The sequence below is a fragment of the Molossus molossus genome, unplaced genomic scaffold (genome assembly GCF_014108415.1).
Source record: "Molossus molossus isolate mMolMol1 unplaced genomic scaffold, mMolMol1.p scaffold_m16_p_13, whole genome shotgun sequence".
NCBI lineage: Eukaryota > Metazoa > Chordata > Mammalia > Chiroptera > Molossidae > Molossus > Molossus molossus.
The window spans coordinates 91,211,058-91,232,211 of NW_023425348.1; the positions used below are offsets into that span (position 1 = coordinate 91,211,058).

At 53.7% G+C, this 21,154-nt stretch overlaps 2 protein-coding genes across 2 annotated transcripts; one reads left to right on the forward strand and one right to left on the reverse strand.

Moving 5' to 3' along the window:
- Nucleotides 1-3,232: 3,232 nt before the first annotated feature.
- TIGD3 (tigger transposable element derived 3) lies at nt 3,233-4,938 on the forward strand. Its single transcript, XM_036259514.1, has one exon. The coding sequence runs from the start codon at nt 3,245-3,247 to the stop codon at nt 4,658-4,660; it is 1,416 nt and encodes a 471-aa protein (XP_036115407.1). The 5' UTR covers nt 3,233-3,244; the 3' UTR covers nt 4,661-4,938.
- An 8,619-nt stretch (nt 4,939-13,557) lies between these two features.
- Nucleotides 13,558-17,235, reverse strand: SLC25A45 (solute carrier family 25 member 45). The gene is made up of 4 exons (XM_036259170.1): nt 17,164-17,235; nt 16,681-16,866; nt 14,024-14,282; nt 13,558-13,886 (listed from the first exon to the last, which is right to left on the reverse strand). Exons 1-4 carry the CDS (start codon nt 17,188-17,190, stop codon nt 13,618-13,620), a joined length of 741 nt encoding a protein of 246 aa, XP_036115063.1. The 5' UTR covers nt 17,191-17,235; the 3' UTR covers nt 13,558-13,617.
- Between the last annotated feature and the right edge of the window lie 3,919 nt (nt 17,236-21,154).

A 21,154-nucleotide genomic window follows, 5' to 3' on the forward strand; every position in this document is an offset into this window, starting at 1 on the left:
AGGTGATTCATGTTTCTCATATTGATGTTTCTGTCCCTCTCTGTAAAATCAATAAAAAAAATACCAGTTGAGAATTTTTTGAGAACACAAAATTTAGGACCTGGCTGGTTTGGCTCAGCTATTACGAGCTTCAGCCAGTGGACCAAAGAATCGTGGGTTTGATTCCTGTCAAGGGCATGTACTTCTGTTGCAGTTCAGTCCCTGGCCCTAGTTGGGGTCATGCACGAGGCAACCAATCAATATGTGTCTTTCACATCCATGTCTCTCCCCCCCCCCCATTCTGTCTGAAAATAAATGGAGAAATATCCTCAGGTGAGGATTAAAAAAAAAAAAAATTTAACATCCCGTTTAAGAGAATGACACAGGAAAAGTGACATTATAGTGGGACACATGAAACCTTTTCCTGTGAATAATAAGCCTGAGGCACAGAGGCACCTCAGCCATGCTTGCTTGGTCATTCGTTTGAGTGCAGTGTGCATGAACTCAGCCCATGGTGCAGGACTGCAGACTTCCTCTGGGCATGGAGATTTCTTTCCCTGCTGCCAGCATTTTGACAGCTTCCATAGTGGATCTTATGTATCTCCTTTGAGTGTGTGTTTTGAAGTTATTAAAGATCTGAATCAATCTGTTAACCCTCGTACCTTTAGGGTTTTCTGGAAGAGTCTGAAAGCCACTGTTACCTAATGGAAGGAGGTGGCCTGGGCCATTGCCTTCAGTAAGCAAGCAAGCAGGGTGCTCAGGGCCCGGAATTGTGTCAGGAAAGAATGCAGACTCTGTCCTCATGCTTTTACACGGAAGTAGGCCAGGAGTAGAGGGAGTAAATGATCCTTGATGTTTAAGCAGAAATGTGAAAAGAAAAAAATGAGAACATTATAAGCAGGCATAAGTGAAAGGAAACGGGTTTGCAGGAGGTGGGACTTAGGATGGGGGCAGGATTGAGGTGGGGAGGAAAGCCTGTGAGATGGGGACTTAGATCTGTGCCCCCAGCCTTCCAGTCAGAGCTGTGAGGGAAGGAAGCGAGGCTGGAAAGCAGGTGAAATTGGGGGCAGGGAGCCCCGTACCCCAGGTTATATACATTTAATTGCATAGAACAGGCCCAGGCAGAACTGAACGATAGTTACTAAGGAAGGGAATAATTACATCTTGGCTTCAGAAACTTGACTCTTGCTAACAGGTACCAAAACTAGTAAAAATTAGTCCTTCCTTGCTCTAAATCAGAACTGGCCCCAGGCAGTAGTTTCTCGGTAGCCTGGGGTTGCGACCTGAGGCCAGCGCTGTCCATGGTAACGGCTTTTGTGTAGCGTAACGCTTACTTCCATTTTCTCAAAATCACTTCGTGAGGGGCATTAACTCTGTTTGGTAGATGAGGGAGCTGAGGCCAGGAAGGCTTTGAGACACCAGGTCTGCTCTCCGCTCCGCTCTCCGCACTGTCCCGAGGCCCGTCAGGCCCGGAGAGCCGGGTCCGCAGGGGCTGGAGGAGCCGCGAGGACTCTCGACCCCACTGCGCGCTGGAAGCCCCGCCCCCCGGAAGGCTCAATGAACCGCCACTTCCGCGACGTCCAATGAGACTTAGCCGGGGGCGGACCGGTCGCGGCTGGGGGCCAATCTGATTGGTTAGGGGTGGAGCTATGGCGGGTGGGAGCCGAGCGGCCGTACCCCAATCTTCCGAGCCGGGAGAGAGCCCGGCGCGGGCGGCGCGCAAGGGGTCCTAGTGAGCGCGCGCCCGCCGTTCGCGCAGCCCTTCGGCCCGCTCCGCCCTCCGAATCGTGGCGCCCGTTCCTCTCCTACTCTCCCGTCGCCCCTCGGACCGGGACTCGGGAGCCGGGCTGGGGCAGGGCGGGAGCCGCGGGACCACCGCCTGAGGTGGGTACGGAGCGGGAGGCGGGGAGGCCCAGGGGGAGCTCCCGGTCCGCCCCGAGAGCGGACCCCACGTCGAGGCGGAAAGAGGCCGGCCGGGTTGCTGATCCCAGCTGCAAGCCTGCCTAGATTTTGGGCGCTCATGCCCGCGCCCTGATACCCCTCCCAGGCCACCACCTTCCCTGTTAGGGCACCCTGCCCCTCGCGCTGTCGGTGACCTCCTCACCCTTCTTGCCCTTTGTCGTCTGTGCACCTGCCCTCTAGGCCGTGTGCTACCATTTACTCTCTAGTCCGGACCTTACTCCACCTTACCTCCTTGGGACCCAGCACCAAATAGATTTGTTCATGCAGCCCCATCTGTCCTTCTTTGTCGTCTGTACACCTGTCACCTCAACTCTGTTCATCCACTCTACCACCCGGTCTTCCAAGATCTTCATCTAAATCCAGCCCAGATTGTCATCCCCCTCTCCCTCCCCTGGATTTCTCCGTCATTATCCCTACAACTGCCCTGATTATCCCCACAACTGCCCCACTCAGCCCCAGCCTCATGTCCTCCCCATCCAAACTCTTTTGTTGTCTCTGCAGCTGTTCCCTCAGCCCTATTCATCTTTCTCCTTGAATTATGCCAAACCCCAGCCCAGACTCCCCCCTCCTTCTGACCAGTGAGCCCCCAGCTCTGTTCTGGCATTCCTCCGGATCAGTGCCCAACCCAACACTCACTCAGCTGTGAAGGAAAAACTAGAAGACAATAAATAGGGGAACATGGGAACCTGCCATTAGAAAATATTCCATTAGGCAGACCTTACCCCCTGAACTTTAAGAGAACAGCAGGAACTGGGCAAAGGGGAAGGAGATATACATCAGCCAGAGTTAACCATTGTATTGTGCAGTTAACCACTGTATTGTGCAGTTAACCATTGTATTGTGCAAATAGAACTGTTTATCCCTCAGACTTAATGGCTAACCGTAGATATCATGCTTGCTTGCTTGCAGACCCTTAGCCCAATTTCTTAACAGGGGCTAAGAAAACTATATAAGCAACCCTCCCCCTGAGCTCGGGGCTGCTCTCTCCTCTGAGCAGGACGGGACAGTCGCTGCACAGCTAATAAAGCTTTCTTTGATTTGACCACATTTGGAGTCTGAGTTCGGATTCTTCTTGCAGGCTACAACAAGCCTAGCCATTTCCCTTCCTCTTTCAGCCCACTCCTCACACCTCTCAACCTTTCCCAGATGACCCAATTTTCTCTGGTCTCTCCCACACACCAGCCGATTTCTCTGTCCTCATAGAATCTCTTTTCCTTACTGTGTTCCTCTCCTGTACCACCTGGCCTCAGTGGTCTGAACCACCCCTCACTGTTTTCTCCCCGACAGGTGCCCTGGAGAAGCCATGGAGCTGAGCAGCAAGAAGAAGCTTCATGCCCTATCCCTGGCCGAGAAGATCCAGGTGCTGGAACTCCTGGATGAGTCCAAGATGTCCCAGTCAGAAGTGGCCCGGCGCTTCCAGGTCTCCCAGCCCCAGATCTCACGCATCTGCAAGAATAAGGAGAAGCTGCTGGCAGACTGGTGCAGCGGCACAGCCAACCGGGAGCGCAAGCGCAAACGGGAGTCCAAGTACAGTGGCATCGATGAGGCTCTGCTCTGCTGGTACCACATTGCCCGGGCCAAGGCCTGGGATGTGACAGGGCCCATGCTGCTCCACAAAGCCAAGGAGCTGGCTGACATCATGGGCCAGGATTTTGTGCCCAGTATTGGTTGGCTGGTCCGCTGGAAACGCCGAAACAATGTGGGCTTTGGGGCCCGCCATGTACTCACACCTCCGTTCCCCCCTGAGCCACCACCTCCAGGCCTCACACCCCAGACCCAGCTGCCTCTTTCCCTTAAAGACTTCTCCCCGGAAGATGTGTTTGGCTGTGCTGAAGTGCCCCTGCTGTATCGGGCAGTGCCTGGAAGAGTGGGTATAGGTGATCAAGTGCAGGTTCTGCTGTGTGCCAACAGCAGGGGCACAGAGAAGCGGCGTGTACTGGTCAGTGGGCTCCAGGCTGCACCAAGGTGCTTCTTTGGGGTTAGCAGTGAGGCTCTGCCTGCCTCCTACTACCCTGATCTGGGCATCCCCTGGTCAGAGTGGTTGGCACAGTTTGATCGGGACATGGGGAGGCAGGGCCGACAGGTAGCCTTGCTGCTAGCTGCCCAAGTGGTGGAGAAGTTGGCAGACCTGTCTGGGCTCTGCCATGTGAGGCTCCTGCCTCTTCCCACTGCTAGCACTGCACCTTCCCTGCCCAGCTCTGTGGTTCGGGCCTTTAAAGCCCATTACCGGCACCGTCTGTTGGGCAAGCTGGCAGCTGTCCAAAGTGAGAGGGCTGGCACGTCGCTGGCTGAGGCTGGGGCAGGCATCACAGTGCTGGACACTCTGCACATGGCGGCAGCGGCCTGGGCCAAGGTGCCTCCCCAGTTCATTGGAAGCAGCTTCATTCAGGAAGGGCTGGCTCCCTGCAAAATGCCCCTGTCCCTGGACAAAGCCTCTGAGATGCCACCAGTCCCCTGTGGACTGAGCCTCGAGGAGTTTTTCCGCTTTGTGGACCTGGAGGGTGAGGAGCCCATGTCTGGAGTGTGCAAAGAGGAGATGGGTACTGAAGACGAGGAGGGGGCTGGCGAGGACAGCTTCGAGCCACTGCCTACCAAAGCGGACGCTCTCCAGGCCCTGGGCACACTGAGGAAGTGGTTTGAGTGCAATGGCACCTCCCCTGAGCTATTTGAAAAATTCTATGCTTGTGAGGAGGAGGTTGAGCGGCTCTGCTGCCTGTGAAGGGCCCTGCTACTCTCCAGAGCCCCTTCCCGTCCTGTTTCCCATGGAAACGCCCTCTCACAGAGGCAGATTGGAGGCCGGTCTCTTTCCCATGGAAATGGAGCTTTTGTGAAAGGTGTAGAAGGAAGACAAGTTTGGAGGCCAAGTCTAAGCTCTGAATAAGTTATCCAAGCCCAGAGAAGAGGGATTCAAAGGGGGCATTAGGGGGTGGAGCTAGGCTAGGTAGTTTCTGAACCTAGGGAGGCTGGGACTTAGGAAGGTGGAATTTGGGCTTTACAGACAGGCCGATGCCTTGAATTCTGTGTTAAAAACAGTTATGCTTCTGAAATAAAGTTTTTAATGAGAAAAGAGGCCAGGGTGTAATTTTCGGGGGAGAAGGGTAGAAACTTTCAACTCTGAAAAATGTCTTAATCCTCGTCTGAGGATATGTTTATTGATTTTAGAGAGAGAAACATTGATGTGAGAGGAACACCAATCAGTTGCCTTCTGTACACGCCCTGACCGGGGGTCAAACTCGCAACCTAGGTATTGCCCTGACCAGGAATCAAACCCACAACTTTTGGTGTACAGGAAGATGCTCCAACCAACTGAGCCACCCAGACAGGGCTCAACTCAGAGTTTTAACTTGATTGCTGAGGGTTGCCGCCACACAGCTGTCTGGAGCTGTCTGCGGATGACCATAGGGATCTTCCAGAATTCCAGCAGGAAGTACCCCCTGGGCATGAGGACTCCGTGGGCTGCCAGAGAGATCCCAGGCATTGCCTCAGACATTCTGCTGCTTTGTTAACTTTGCTTTCAGATTGTGGGAGGAGAGGTGATGTCAGGAAGGAGGGAGGCAGGGTAGGGACTTCCTAGGGAAACAGAAAGGAGTCAGAGTCTGCAATAGTCATTGGTTCTTTCGTGTGTGTGTGTGTGTGTGTGTGTGTGTGTGTGTGTGTCGTTCTTTTGATCATTTCACATTTCTACAGCAAGGTCTGTGTGACGAGGTTGTGAAGATGATGTCCCTGCTGGGCAGACCTTGCAGAGAGTGACAGTGGAATATGATTATGTGCAAAGCGCTGTGGCCCTGTAGATCCAGGGAGACTCCTGGAGGTGAGTGTTGACCTACAGCTTGAAGGACAGACAGGAGTGGGAAGGGTATTCCAGGCCAAGCGGCAGCAGGTGCATTCCTACAGCCACGAGGAGGACCCGGCAGCAGGAGGGGCCGTTAGCCCACCAAGCTTGGTGGTAGGGCACCCCCAAGGGTTTCAGTCAGAGAAGGACGGGTCATTTGTGGAGTCCTAGAAAACTGAGCCATGGAGAGTGGCTCAGAAATGTGAGACGTAGAGGCAGAGAGACTGACTGGTCCAGATACAGGGAAGCCTGAGCCAGATTGTGGGAGCAGGATGGTGTTGTAGCCCGCGAGAAGAATCCGAACTCAGACTCCAAATGTGGTCAAATCAAAGAGAGCTTTAGTAGCTGCACAGCGACTGTCCCGTCCTGCTCAGAGGAGGGAGCAGCCCTGAGCCCAGGGGGAGGGTTGCTTGTATAGTTTTCTTAGCCCCTGTTAAGAAATTGGGCTAAGAGTCTACCAGCAAGCACGTACAGAAGCGGATATCTGCGGTTAGCCGTTATGCCTGAGGGATAAACAGTTCTATTTGCACAATACAATGGTTATCTGCACAATACAATGCTTAACTCTGGCTGATGTATATCTCCTTCCCCTTTGCCCAGTTCCTGCTATTCTCTTAAAGTTCAGGGGATAAGTTCTGCCTAATGGAAAATTTTCTAATGACAGGTTCCCATGTTCCCCTATTTATTATCTTCTAGTTTGCCCTTCACATTAGGAGCAGGATGGTTTTACCTGGGAAGGATGTGGGCTTTGGACTCAGACTCTGGCTGGTGAGAAGTCCAGCTCCAGGCCAAAATCCTACGTGTTCAGGCTGACCACAGGCAGTCACTAGCCAGTGTGTGGTTTTGTGGAGGGCGCTGCAGTCAGGACTCGGACCGCCCAGGGCAGCCCCGCTTATACCTGCATTCCTAGCCCTGGCGCCTCCTTACACGCCTGCAGCCCTAGTACTTCCTAGGGGCCTCTGCTGAGACGCTTCCTCCACTTTGACGCAGTACCTTTCCCTCCTAGTCCTTCGCTCTCTCCACTGTCCCTAAAGAGGCAGGAGCCTTTATTCCGGGGCTGCTGACAGTGAGACAGTTCCTGGTCTGCCTGGCATCTCATCTGACCCTCACCCGGAGCCGGAACACTGGGGAGGTGGTGGCTCTGCCTCTTGCCTGCACTGTCGCAGTAAGTGAATAAAAGCTGATTAATACTTTCAGTGTAACTCTTCCTAATTGACCACCTCAACACTGACAGCTGGACAATGATGACTTGTCACTTTTAAGCAGTTCTGAAGCCACCTGCTGGCCTTCCTTTTCTAGCCTGACATCCCAAATCATGTAGCTTTTCCTACCTGTATTCATTTAAATTGTCCTTCCTCTGAAATCATCCCAGTTCTGACATATCTTTTTAAATGTTGAAACCAACATTATACAATCTCTAAAGGCCCAACCAGAGCCACAGATGGGACGGATTAGCTCGGTTCTCGGGTGTCATATTCCTGTTAGAGCAGAATCATGTAACAGTGTTTTATTGCTGAATTCTTCCCAGAGCTTTTTGTTTGTTTGTTTAAGCCACAGGTACTCTCTCCCTTTCTTGTGTTGTTATCACACATCACACTTTGCCTATCTGTAGGCAACTTTGGTGGCTCATTCAAGAGTGTTTACTGAATGCCTTGCTGGTGGGGCAGGCCCTGTTCTAGGACCCTCAGCAGTGCTGAACAAGACAGAGAGGGATCCCTTACTTTTTGGTAGAAGGAGATAAAGATGTAGGTAAACAAATAGTGTACAGTCATGCCCTGGCCGCTTTGGCTCAGTGGTTAGAGTGTTGGCCTGTGGACCCATGAGTCACAAGTTCGATTCTAGCCAAGGGCACATACATCAGTTGCAGTGGGTCGTGCGGGAGGCAACCAGTCATTGTGTCCGTCTCACATCGATGTTTCTCTCCCTTTCTCTCTCTCCCTCCCCCTCCCACTCTATCTGATGGTAAATAGAAAAATATCCTTGGGTGAGGATTAAAAAAATAATAAGTGCAGTCATTTTAGATAGCCAGATGAAAACAAGACAATGGTGCCATAGAGCAGGGCTGGAGAAACTTTTTTCCACCAAGGGCCATTTGGATATTTATAACAGCATTCGTGGGCCACACAAAATTATCAATTTAAAAATTAGCCTGCCAAAAAAAGGGAAAAAGTTAGCCTGCTAGCCCTGGCTGGTTTGGCTCAGCAGTCAGAGCATCAGCCCTTCGACCAAAGAGTCACAGCTTCGATTTTGGTCAAGGTCACGTGCCTTGGTTGTCGTTCCGTCCCTGGCCCTAGTCAGGGTCGTGCAGAAGGCAACCAATCAGTGTGTCTCTCTCACATCAATGTTTCTCTCTCTCTCTCCCCGCCCCCACACTCTGAAGATAAAATGGAAAAATATCCTCAAATGAGAATTAAAAAAAAATTAGCCTGCTTTATTTGGTCAGGCTAATTTGGTGAGGCAAGTGATGTTAGCTGGTTGGTATTGATTCCGTGGGCCTTATACGGACATTGCGCACCCCTGCCATAGAGAGTGACTGTGAGAGGGGGGGTCAGGGAAATAACATTTGGGCTAAGTCGTGAAAGGTAAGAAGGAAACATTCTTCCAAGGGAAGAGGTCCTCTGCAAAGCGAACAGTAGGTACAAATATCCAAGGTCAGAAACAGCTTGACAGCCTTAAGAAACAAAGACGGCCCTGCGGCTGCAAGTGAGAGAGGACCAAGAAGAGGAAGAGGGTGGAGAGGAGGTCAGGGGCCTTTGAGCTGACAGCATCTAACATTCATTCTAAGTGACGGGTAATTTAGACAAAGGAGGAACATGATATGTTTTATGTTTTTAAACATTTAATTCTAGTTGCTGTTAGAACTAGAGCAGCAACTCTACTTCTGGAAGGTGGGGAGCAAAAGTGGAAGCCAGAAAACCAAGCTAGGAAGCTACTGAGTTGGTGGGACTTCCTCATGGAAGGGCATAAGGTATGAAGGGGTGAGAAGAATCAAATCTATTTCCAACAGATTAATTTTTTAAAATCAAGGTCAGTCAATCCTATTCAATTTTGCAGGTATTTCTACATGCAAAGGAAGGGATGGCAAAAAAGTATATATGTGTGTTATTTCAGTTTCTTTACAAGCCTGTGATGAACACCCTCTATGTTCAGAAGGCGTACAAGGCTGCAAGGCAGCAAAGGTGAATAGACACAGTCCCACCCTGGCCAGTTTGGCTCAGCGGTTGAGCGTCGGCCTGCGGACCAGAGAGGCCCGGGTTCGGTTCCCGCTAAGGGCACATACCAAAAAAAAAAAAAAATAGACACAGTCCCTGTTCGTAGGTGCTCGTGGACTAGAGGGATAGATAGCAAGTGACCAACAATACAGGTCAGTCATGAGGATTAAATAAATTGATATTTATGAAGTGTTTTCCACGTGCCAGGTACCATTTTAAACATACATATGTTAGAGAGCATCGTCATCATCAGTCCTGAGAAGAAAGCAGATTGGATGCAAAGAACTGAAGGCAGAAGCATGGGTTGCCCGTCCTATATCTCTGCACTACACTCTGATTTCTTTCCATCAACCTCCCAGTTCTCTTCAGCTGTGACAGTTCTTCAGGTGTTTTTTTCCAAATATACATAATAATTTTATACTGTCTTGTTTCTTCTAGTTCTTTTATGTATTTAATATTTTATGCATGGTTATTTTACATTCTGTATCTGGTAAATCTAATATCTGAAATGTTTGGGGGGCTTTTGTGTTGTTGGTTTTTTACTGGTGCTTTAATTCATGGTGGCTTTTTTTCCTGTGCGTCTGGTAATTTTTATAGTGGAAATTTTTTTTCTTGGTTGCATTTCATCTGGGAAAAACCTGAAGATCCTGACTTAGGGGGCTCTCCTAGAAAAAATTGTAGTTACTCCTACCAGGCACAAGGGGGCGCAGACACCATGCTACAATACTTTCTGGGAGGAAGGTATCCCAGACCTGGAGGGCAGTATGGTGAACAGGCATATGGTTGGTTCCTGGTTCACTGGGGAGGCGACCTTATTCTTAATTTTTTTTCCACCACAGGGAGAGAGGCAGTTTCTTTGTAGGTTCACTTTACTGGTGGTGGTGATTTTCTAGTCTATGCTTTTACTAAAGGTGTAGCCACTTCCGGGATCTTGTCTTAATTTATGAGACTTGGGTTCAGCTGGGACTCAAGGGCCTGCGACCCTTTCTGTGCACCAAAGGGTCATGGGTTTGATTCCCGGTCAAGGGCACATACTTGGGTTGCAGGTTTGATCCCCTGTCTCCACTGGGGTGCATTCAGGAGGCAGCCAATCGATGTATCTGGGGAAAATATCCGGTGAAGATTAACATAAAAACAACAAAAGAGTGACTGCTCATAATGAAAGTAAACTAAACTCAGCTGTTCAGTGAGTCTGACTGACAATAGTGATTCACACCAGAATCACCCCAGATTGTCATTTCCTGCTTTGCCTGCACATAAGTTAGTCTCTATGTGCCACTATGCACATAAGTTAGTCTCCTGTAATTGCTCCTACTGGGACCACTGCTATAAAAATAAGTACATATGATGTTTGACACCACGAGTCCGATGAGACACAATTTAACATGTTTGCCCAAGTTATAAGCCCTTTACATGTGACCCTCAGACACCACCCCCGTTTTCAACCTCAAAGCAATTCATTGACTTATTTCGTAATTCTTAGGGGTTCCTTCTATCTAAATGAGCCTCAAGAATAATGACGATCTCTAATAACATGTTAATTCCCGAAGGAATTTAACATGCATATTATAAGACCTTGCTGATGTAAAATCTAGCTTTTAAAAATATCTTCAGCCATTTCCTGCCTGATTTTGTTTGCTTTTCCACCCTCCTCTCCAATAGTGTTTTGTCCCTGTCCCCTTCCCCGTCCCCTCCGGGGCTCCGAAAGAGAGCTGTTTTCGCACGGCTCAGCCTGTCCTTAACCCTACGCTCACTGCAGCACGTCCTGCAGCCCGGCTTGCAGCTCTGGCCAGGCTAGTGGAAGGCACTGCATGGCCTGCCACTCTCTCTGCTAATGAGGAGCTCAGAGCAGGGGAGCTGCGGCCCCCTCAAGATGCCTCTGGAGAGAACCAGAGAGGGAAAATGGAAGCGCGTGCCCAGACAGTGCAAAGGCAGGCAGGCTTCAGAGGACCACCTGACCTGACCCTTCTTTACAAATTTTTTTTATTGTTTTTTTTTAGAGACAGAGGAAAGGAGAGAGAGAGAATAAAAACATCGATTTGTTCCACTTACTTATGCACTCATTGGTTGATTCTTGTTTGTGTCCTGACCAGGGATTGAACCCGCAACCTTGGCATATCGAGATGATGCTCTAACCAACTGAGCTACCCAGCCAGGGCCTCCTGTCCCTTCTTGCTCGGGTTATAAGAGCCGGCTCTTCTCACATGCACAATCCTGGCTCCCTTCCAGCCACAGACTGCCCTGAGGTATTCCAGTGGCTATCGTGTCCGGCCCCAAATCTCTGGCACTGCGGCGGTGCTGGACGGCCACTGGGGCCCACAGGCTCACCAGTCAGAAAGGACCTCGGAGGAAACTGAGGCACAGAAAGGATAGTGACCGCTCAGGCAGACCCTGCTTTTCCATCCCAGGAACAGGCTTCCTGAGCCTGTGTGGGAGTGGAGGCCACTAGCATGAGGAGTTCAAGTCACTTCCACCAGACTCACAACTTCCTTACTCGGAAGGGCGGCCCGCTTCTGCGCTTAGGAGCAGCCGGAGCACTGTTGGTGCGTAAAAGCCATGACAGAGCTTCGCCCAACACAGATTCCCGGGCCCCCGCCTCAGAGATTCTGACTCAGTCAGGCCTGGGTGGGGCTGGGATTCCTTTTTAACCAGCTCCAGGAGGCCAGATGCGCTGCTCCACGGACCACACTGGGACCGCCTGACCACAGAAGTCGCAGACCCCACCTGCTGTGTGAGTTAGTGCACAGGCCGAACTTGCGGCAGAGACGTCAGAATGCAGCAGTCCCCCTGGTTCCGGGCCAGTGGGGCGCCTCCTGCACCCTCAGCAGTCCTTCCAGGGTCACCATTCAGCCAACAGTGAGGAACTGCCTTGTAAGCAAGCGAGGGGCAATGTGCACGCATCACACCTTCCTCTAGCAAGAAGCCAGGCACAGGGCCCCACTGCAAGAGAGGGTGGGACACAGCTTGGCTCAGCGGCCAGGTGCTCTGTCGCCATGATATGACGATGGAAGAAGGTTGAACAAGTCGGGGTGCAGTCTGCGGCTCACAATCCAGCGAAGGACAGCTCTGATGAGCACATGTCGGGCTTATGCTGGTAGATCTACCCAGGTGAATTTGACCTTACGTGACTTGTGGGAAACTGTCATAGTCCCCAGGGACAGCAGGGTAGCAGAGTGACTGAGCTCTGGAGTTGGGGGCTCAGATGCATCCAGGTAAGTTGTGTGACATACCAGCTGTGTGACGTGGGATGCACTATGCTGTCTGCACCGAGGCCACCTCAGGCAACAGTGATTAGACCGCTGGGATGGTCTTAAAGGGAGCGCACAGGAAATGGCAGGGATTCTAGACATTCAGGTCACCACCAGGTGGGCCCAAGTTGATCTCAGACTAGATCAGGAGATTAGTGGGAACAAACTCTGCTCAGCTTTATTGCCAATTAAATGAACCCTCAGCCAATTTTTAACGCCCACTTTGCAACTGGGAAAAGAAAAGAAAACCTGTGCCATGGATGGGAGCAGGCCAGGCGGATACCCCCGACTTCTGGCACCACTCCACTGGGGCTGACCCAGGCGCGGGCAAACCTCTCAGAGGCTGGTGGGGGAGGGGCAGGATCAAGGAAGCAAGTGGGGTGGTTGGAGTCAAGAGAGAGGCTGGGAATGCAATGCCCCTTCATTCAACAGGCATTTACCCGGCTGCTTTGAGCATCAGGCTCTGAGTTGGAAAATGATCAGATGTGTGACCACTGACCTCCAGGAGCTTCCAGTTTAATGCGGAAGCTGAGAAGTCAACCAGTCACCATGACAAAGGTAAGGGCTGTGATCAAGATGAGTGGGGGGGGGGTCTGCAGACCCCAAAGTCAGCCTGGGGCAGTGGAGAGGGGAGCCGAGGAAGGACCCCAGAGAGAGTGCTCAGCCTGAGCCTGGGAGTGGGCCCAGCCAGAGAGAGTGATGGAGTCACCCCTTGCCAATGCCCACTGTTGGCCAGGAGGGACTAAGCCTTCCAGGCTGGGGGTAATGAGGAGGCACACTTGGTTCTCCACGAGTAGGGCTAGGCTGCTGAAGCTGCCAAGGGAGAGGAAAGCTGGTGGGCAGGGAGGTGCCCCAGCAGGAGGGGGTAGAGTTTGAGTGATGGGAGTTGAAGGTGATGGGAGTCACTGAAGGATTCTGAATGGCCAGGAGATGTAAAAACTATTCTTGAGTCAGTGGCGAGGAGAGGTCTGAAAGGAGGGGAGGTGGGGGTGGGAGAAGACGCTGCCCTGGACTCCAGGGGATATTCAGCACCCAGGAAGCAGAGCTGAGGCCAAGAGTTCTTGAAGGAGCAGTCACAGCACGGGGCCGGAATGGCACCAGCACTGGTAAGTTGATTTACAAAGGAATCAGGGCAAGTGCTATAGGAGGCTGAGGCCAGCCATGGATTCTGGGCAGAGCCTTGGACTGGGGAGCGGGGTGCCTGCTCCCCACTGCTGTCTCCCCATCCTCATCTACATCTTCCAGGCTGGGAGGTGCCTTGACAAGGAAGGTTGAGCCTTTTGCATTGAAATCTCAACCTGGTGCTTTCAACTGGACCTCCAATCTGGGCAGGTAGGCGGTGGTCAGTCCCATTTGGGGAGCTGCTGGCAGTGCCTGGCCAGGCTCATCCCCACGAGTGGAGGAGGTACTCGTAGCTAAGGAAGGTGACGGCGTTGACAGGAAAGGCGCGGGCACTGTTGATTGTCAGCCCCCGGAAGAAGACCCCCAGTCCTTCCTGCCGGGCGCTGCTTACCATGCAGTCCAGCAGCCCCTGGTACTCCCTCTGCTTCAGCCCGGCCATCTGCATCCGAGACTTGATCACGTCTAAAGGGGTTGCTGCCACCCAGGAGGTGATGCCTGCAAAGCCCCCTGCCACCAGCACTGTGGTTGAGCCTGGGGCAGAGGGAGCCCGGGACAGGGTCAGACTGAGGAACATCCTCCCCCTGCCCTTGTCTCCCCCATCCTCCATGAAGGACCAACTCCCCACCCCACCCTCTCTTCCCCCCACCCTCTCACACCACTTCACTTACTGGGGTTCTGGCCATCTGGTGTGGGTTGGCGACAGAGCCATTCATAGGTGACAAAGTAGATTCCCAGTGTGGGGGTGTCCCTCAGTGTCAGAGCCCAGGCTCCCCGAAACAGCCCTCGGGGCCCCTCCTCTTGGAAGATGGAGGCCGCACAGTGCACAGGCCCCCGGTACCGGGGTGGGGTGCTTTTCCGCTGTGCCCTTGACTCTGTCTGGTTCTGTAGTCGAACTTTGATGAGGTCAAAAGGGGCCAAGATGTAGGCCTGTAGGGAAGGAAGTGTGAAGGCCCTGGGTGGGGCTTTGGGCCAGGACAGCTTACGTTAACAAGAGGAAGACAGTAGGCAGAGAGGGCAGCATTTTCTGATGCCAGCTCTTAGCTTCTCATGCTCGAAATTAGGGATAAGCCAGGGCCGCCTCTTAGCATCAGGCCCCTGACAGCGAACCTCATGGCCCTGCTCCTCAGGCAACAGCCCCAACTTGCCTGGCGCAGGCATGGAGTTTGGGGACAAGCCTGGGTTGTTTTTCCAGGAGCGGGGAGAATCCTCTCCAAATCCAGGACTGAGCACATGTCTGCAGTGACTGGGTCTGAAGAAAGGGTTCAGTCTGTGCCCACGTGACAGCAAAGTACTGGCCCTGCACCATGGTTAAGGAGGTCACCTTGTTTCTATTGGGGTCTCAGCTTCATAGCCTCCCTCCCGACCTCCTGCAGGATGCCTCTCAGAGGCCCCTGAGGGGGGCAAGTGCCAGGCAGCCCTTCCTGCCTCTCACAAACCCCCAACCACTAGTGTCCTGACAGAATGTGGGTGACAGGGTGAGATCTCTTACCACCTGGCTGAGGCAGCAGACACAGGGGTGGAATTGGGACTGAGGGTAGGTGCTGGGAGGACTCGGAGGGAGGTTGGGGGAAGGGCTAGAGTATGGGTCAGGGATTCAACTAGGTAAAAATTAGCTGTTCAGGTGAGAATTGAGGTCAGAGCTGAAGTTAGCATAGCATTTGGGGGCTTATGTGTTTTGTGTGTGTGCTTTGTGGGAGGTACAGGAGCTCAGTCCCTCAGCCCTGGACATGGCTGGTGGCAGAGGAGGCTGGCTCTGGCATGATCTTTACAGGGCCACAGGCCAAGTTTGCTGGCTTCCTCCCCTGCAAAAAGGGCAGTGGGCTGGGGACCCTCCCTGTAAGATGGGGCCCTAAAGTCACCCTCTGGAGCCTATTGGCAGTGCCGAGCTGAGAGCTTCTCCAGGGGGCGTGCTCCTGAGCCCTAGGCTCCTGGGAGCTGAGGAAATGGCTGGGCCTAAGGTAGGGTGGCAGGTAGGGGCTGGTTGGGACCCCACCCCTCCCCATCCCGTGCCCATGGGGCAGTGGGGACATCAGACACTGCTGTACTGTGATGGGGTCAGCCTTAGTCAGCCAAACTTTTGTGCACAGCAGAAGCTGTGAGTCCTGCCCTGTGCCAACCGAAGAGTAAGCACAGCCCACTTCATCCCCCACCTCCACACTAAAGCATGTTTTTTGCTCCAAGAATGTAGTCAAGGGCTTGACAGCAAACCTGGGCTCCAGCTGGTCCCAGACCTTGTCCACATCATGACCCAACAGTACCTAATACTGTTATCTGTTCTACTTTCCAAAGAGCTGAAGGGGAGGCTGACTTAGGAGCCGGGCCTGGCTGGGATTAAATCAGGCTACTTGACCTGGGGCCTCAGTTCTCTCTTGCAGGCATGCACCCTGCACAAGAAGGGGTAGAAGAAAAGCCAGGACCTTTGGGGGGCTCATGAATTATTAATTCACTTTAGTGAGCCAGCTGACTCTGTTCTTTGTCCTTGCTCTCTGCTCCCTGAAGTCTGTCAGGAGCACCAGGGCAGATGCCAAATAGAGGGTGACCTAAGGCACCTGGCCGGGGTGTGGGGGCAGAGGCAGGCACACATCCCTCTGCCTCTATGCTCAGCCCCCGCATTCGGCTGGGGTTCCCCTTGGTGCCTGGAGGCCCCTCTTCCCTCCACCCCACCCCTCAAAAGCCCAGGGACTTAAGTGCTGAGAACAAAGGCCAGAACCAATTGATCAGAGTCACTTAATGATTAATACCCTGGACCCCTCACAGTGAGGTCTGTGGACTACGACCCTGGTGAGGCTCACAGCCACCCAAGTGCTGCAGGCAAAGGGGCTGAGCAGGGCAGGGGCTGGAGGAGTCCCAGGACCATATCAGGACTGGGCTCAGAGCTCTGTAGGGGCAGTCAGTTCTCCAGGGTGAAAGGTCACCTTGGAGAGAGGTCTTCCCACAGCTCTGAGGTTGGCAGACCCCTCTGGAGGTAGGCATGCCCTGTCCACCTCAGAGTGGGGCATGGCTGCTTCTCTATGGTGTCTCCTTGGCACCCCCGCCCCCTACACTGAGCTCTCTCTGCTTTTTGACCCCTCTGTTCTCCGTGACCCTCCCTCCAGGCTGCAGCGTGGACAGCCACAGCTCAGCCAGGCCAGGTCATTGGGAGCAGCAGGGGCTGCTCATTTCCCCACAGCTCCTCACATTCCAGTGGGGACGGCCATGGTCTGCAGCTGTGGGTCACCAGATGGGGCTGGGAGGGGAAGGAACACACTGAACATCAATGCATGCATGTGTGGACGTGTGTGCATGTGCATGCATGAGTGTGCACACGCCCCCATGCCGCCCTGACCTGCAGGAACCCCCCGGTGCAGCCGGCTATGAAGACTTGCGTATAGCTGGGTGGCTGGAACCGCCGCTCGTGGTGGGAGGTGGCCGTGAGCACCAGCAGGGTGTTGCTGTAGACCCCGAACAGGACTGAGTTGACCACAGCTATGCTGGCTATGGGGAAGCTCATCCCCTTGAAGAAACCCTGGAGCTGCAGGGAGAGGACAGCACTAGAGTGGGTGGGGGACAGGGACCTCCCCTTTGCCCTCCCCAGCCTGGCCAGGTCTCCTCTAGCTGGAAGCCACTCTGAGCCTGGCCAGAGGGAGAGACAGCCCAGGCTGGGCCAGCCTCAGTACCATCCTCGAGGCACTAAGCTACCACCCAGCCGCTGTGACTCCAGACTTGGGTCTTCTCTCTCCCAAGGGCAGAGCCCTGCCTGGGGAGGAGGAAGCTGACTGACTGCCCAGATGCCTCCCATCTGAAAGCCCCAAAGAAGCAGGCCACCCACCGACTCACGGCGGTAAGTCTTGACCATACAGTCGATGATGCCTTGGTATGTGGTCTGGGTCTGTAGCCGCACCTAGATGGGAAGGACAGAGCAGGCGGGCAGGCCCGGCATGGGACCAGCCCAGCATGCCTCTGGCTCTTTGAGCAGGATGCCAGCAGGGCAGGAGAGGCAGGGAAGAGCCTCTGTGAGCCAGGCTCTGCTCTCAGGATGTCCTGACGCTTGGTTCAGGTGACATCTTTCATTCCTTGGATGTCTCCCCTAGACTCACCTTTACAGTGTCAAAGGGGTGTCCCAGGACCAAGCCCAGAGCTCCTGTGGTGACAAGAAGGTGCTGTGAGTGAGGCCCCTCTCGCCAGCTGAGAAAGCAAGTCTGTGCTGAGAGGAGAGAGGGATTCAGGCAGGAGAGAGGGCAGGGCCTTCTGTCAGCCTCCAAAGAAACTCTGGCTGGCCCCTTGGGACCCTCCACGCCAGGCACTGGGCTAGGAGAGCATGAGGACAAGGGTACAGCAGAAGAGAGCCCCAACCTTGCCCGGAGGACACACTTGCAGAAGGGAGGAGCCAGCCACAGACACCCAGTGTCCTCAATGAGAGCCCAAACCCGAGTGTCTTGCTGGCTTCTCTAGCCATGGGCTCTGGAGGGGTCCCCATCATTCCTGTCTCCCTGACAGCTTCACTCCTTCCTTCTTTCCTCCATCAACTCACAACCACTGTCCAGTTCAGGGCCTTGGTCCAGACCAGGCCCTGCCCTACAGGTCCTCTGCCGCTGTGAGCCAGCAGTGCGGAGCTGGGGTCCTTAGGGGTGTCTTGTTGGCACAGCGGAGGAGGGTCCGGCCCCCAGCCATCTCCCCACCTCCTGGTCTTGCCCTCTGTAGCAGAGGCTGGTCCTGGAGCCCTGAGAGAGGTTGAAGCCTTAGGAGGCAGGCTCAGAATACCCCTCTATTTCTCCTGAGATATGCCACCCAGGACCTGAGCTGGGCCCAGAGCACAGCAGGCCTCAGGGTCTGGGCATCAGCTCACTGCCAAGTGGGACAGAGACCCAAAGGGAACACAGGACAGCAGGTGAGGTCCAAGGTGAACTTCTTTCTGAGCCCACACGGCAGGCTTGGACTGGGGTTCGAGGCGCAGGTGCTGTGGGTGCATCAGGGAGAGTACTCACCTTGGCTCCTGCTCTTGGCAGGTGTCAGGCAGCACAGCCTTGGGACAGAGCAGCAGTACCCTGCCACCTGTGCCTTCCTGCCCTCTTTCCTCAGGCAACTCCCAGGAGGCTCTGGGACCGCTGGCTCTGGGCACTCCAGGGGAACCAGGACTTTGGTCTCAGCAGCTCCTATGCCACCCACCTTCCCCAAGAAGTGACCTGCCACTGGGGCGATGTGACAGAAGGAAGAAAAAGGTCTCACCGGAGATCCAGCCGGCCACAAACTCCTCCACAGGCATTGTCCTGCCAGGTGGGAACTGGCGGCTTCAGCAGAGGAGACGGGTGAGAGTATAACTCTGCCCTGTCCCTCCCTGAACTGGACTGATAACCTCCCAGTAATGTTTAACCCTGGGTGGAGGGTGAGCAGTGGCCCAGTGCCCAGACCTTGGGCATCAGGAGAGGGGAGTGGAACGAGGTGTGCAGTGTGAAATCTCATGGGCAGGGATGACGGCCCATGGTGACCTGCCAGCCCTGCCAGCCAACAGTGGCCTTGAAGTGTTACTAGAACTGGCAGTCAGGCCAAGACCCCTGGTTGGGCCCCTTCAGGCTGCCTCAGTCAGCACAGGTTTAATCAGCCCACACTTCAAACACCAGGCGCAAGGCTGAGAGATGGAGCATGGCCACCAGGGGGCAGGCCCAGCCCAAGGTCTTCCATAGCTGTGGGGAAACCACACAGCTGAAATGGTGGGAACCACCCCAGAGGAGTGACTCACCAGCGCCTGAAGCAGGCCTTATCCCTGGGTTGTTTACTACTCCCCCAGTCGAGTCATAAACAGCCTCCCACAGCCTCTTCTCCACTGAGCCTCTTGCCCGGGGGAAAGGTGAGGATTTGAGTGTATAGGGTGGTGTGCTTCTCTGCTTTGGAGTGATAAGGCTTTGACGGCCATTTCTCTTTGGACAACTACAGCCCAACTGACAGAGCAGGGACCGAATCCCTCTCCTTGGAGGATGAGGGAGAAGAGGGACGAAGAAGAGGGGTGGGCGCCTCTTTCGAGGGCACAGAGATCCAGTGCTCAGGAACCACTGCCCATAGAAATCTGTGAAGGCCAGCCCTGGCTGGTTTGGCTCAGTGGTTAGTGTGTTGGCCCACGGACCAATGAATCAATTCCAATCAAGGGCACGTACCTCAGTTGCAGTTCAGTCCCTGGCCCTGGTCAGGGTTGTGCAGGAGGCAACTGGTGGATGTGTCTCTCTCACATTGATGTTTTGCTTGCTCGCTCGCTCTCCCTCTCTCATCTCCCTCTCTCCCACTCTATCTGAAGATAAATAGAAAAAAATATCCCCGGGTGAGGATTAAAAAAAAAAGAAATCTGTGAAGGTCCCAGATGTGGGCACCAACCTTTGAGTTGTCCTGACTCCTCCCTTTCCCCCCACACCTCACTGCCATTCCGTGAGGCAACTGCATTAATATTACCTTCTAAGCAGAGCTGAATCTACCAGCAGCCCCCAGCCTCCTCCACTGTCACATCCACTTGGATTCCTGCCCCTGACTGCCCTCCCTGCCTCCACCCTTGACCCCTTCAAGTATGTTCTCCACGAAGCAGCCAGAGTGATACAGTTAACAGCTAAGTCAGACCATGTCCCTGCTCCACACAATGCAATGGCTTCATCCTGCTCAGAGTTGGAACCAAAGTTCTCTTCCCAGGCTCTAGGAACCCTCACAGTGTGGCCTCATCTTCTCTGACATCATCTCTGGCCACCCCCTTGCTCCCTTTGCTCCAGCCCCCTGACCTCCTCCTTTTCTACAAATGGGCCCCTGCCTCCGGCCTTCACACTGGCTGTTCCCTCTTCCTGTTGGTCTCCTCTAGCTTGGTCTCTGAGGTCACCCACAAAGTGATCCCACCCTGATTGTCTCATTGAACATTGCCATCTGCTCTACCTGCCCAGCGTTCTTGGCACCTCTTCCTGGCTCTACCTCTTCATTCCTCCATCACACTCATCACCTCCTGTCGCACTATGTAACTAACTTGTCTGTCTGGGCAGGCATCTCTGGCTGTTTTGTTCACTAATGTTTATCTTGAAGGCTTAGAACACAGAGTAGACATTCAATAAATATTCATTGAAACAACAAATGAGTGGACAAGTCGGGGCAGCATCAGTAGACAGCTCTGCACCAGTTCTCAGTCTCCAGTTCTTTCCCTCCATCTCCAGAGGACCTCTAAGAATGTAAGGCCCGACGATACCCCTCGTGCCCTCCAGGTCTCGTTGCAGCTCTCAGCTTCCCATCAGATGTCCAGGGAACAGTCCTGCTCGCCCTTATTCTCTCCCTCTGCCAAAGCAGATTCCATCCACCCCACTACTTTCTCATGGGGAGACAAGTTCAAGGAAGCAGGGTTTCATCTCTGACACCCGTCCCTTGGAACTGCCTGATGCTCCTTGGGCTGTCCCCAAGAGCTTCCCGAGCACTGGCCTCTCACAGTGGGCTAGGCTGCAACCCTACTTCTGTTCATTCTCTCCTGAGTGATGTTGGGCAATCCCTTCTGTGGGCCTGAGTGTCCTTAATTCTTGCAAAAGTAGGGGACCAGTCCAGCTGATTGCTGAGTCTAAGGCCTCTTGGCTCTGAAGGCCTATGAGCTGGCCTGGCTGGTGTGACTCAGTGGTTGGGCATCAATCCATGCATCAAGAGGTCGCAGGTTTGATTCCCGGTCAAGGCACGTGCCCAGGTTGTGGGCCGGATCCCCAGTGGGGGGGGGGGGGCGTGCAAGAGGCGGCCAATCGATGTTCTCTCTTGTTTATGTTTCCGTCTCTCTCTCTCCCTCTCTCTCTAAAATTAACAAAAGAAAACAAAAAAGGCCT

What these genes read in the sequence shown, in the direction of transcription:
- SLC25A45 (XM_036259170.1), bottom strand. Translation starts at nt 17,190, where the DNA reads ATGGTCAAGACTTACCGCCGTGAGTCG. An exon ending in AGACTTACCGCCGTGAGTCG is followed by an intron (nt 16,867 to 17,163) that starts GTGGGTGGCCTG and finishes CTCTCCCTGCAG; the next exon opens with CTCCAGGGTTTCTTCAAGGG. An exon ending in GCACCGGGGGGTTCCTGCAG is followed by an intron (nt 14,283 to 16,680) that starts GTCAGGGCGGCA and finishes CCTTCCCTACAG; the next exon opens with GCCTACATCTTGGCCCCTTT.
- TIGD3 (XM_036259514.1), top strand. Translation starts at nt 3,245, where the DNA reads ATGGAGCTGAGCAGCAAGAAGAAGCTTCATGCCCTATCCCTGGCCGAG.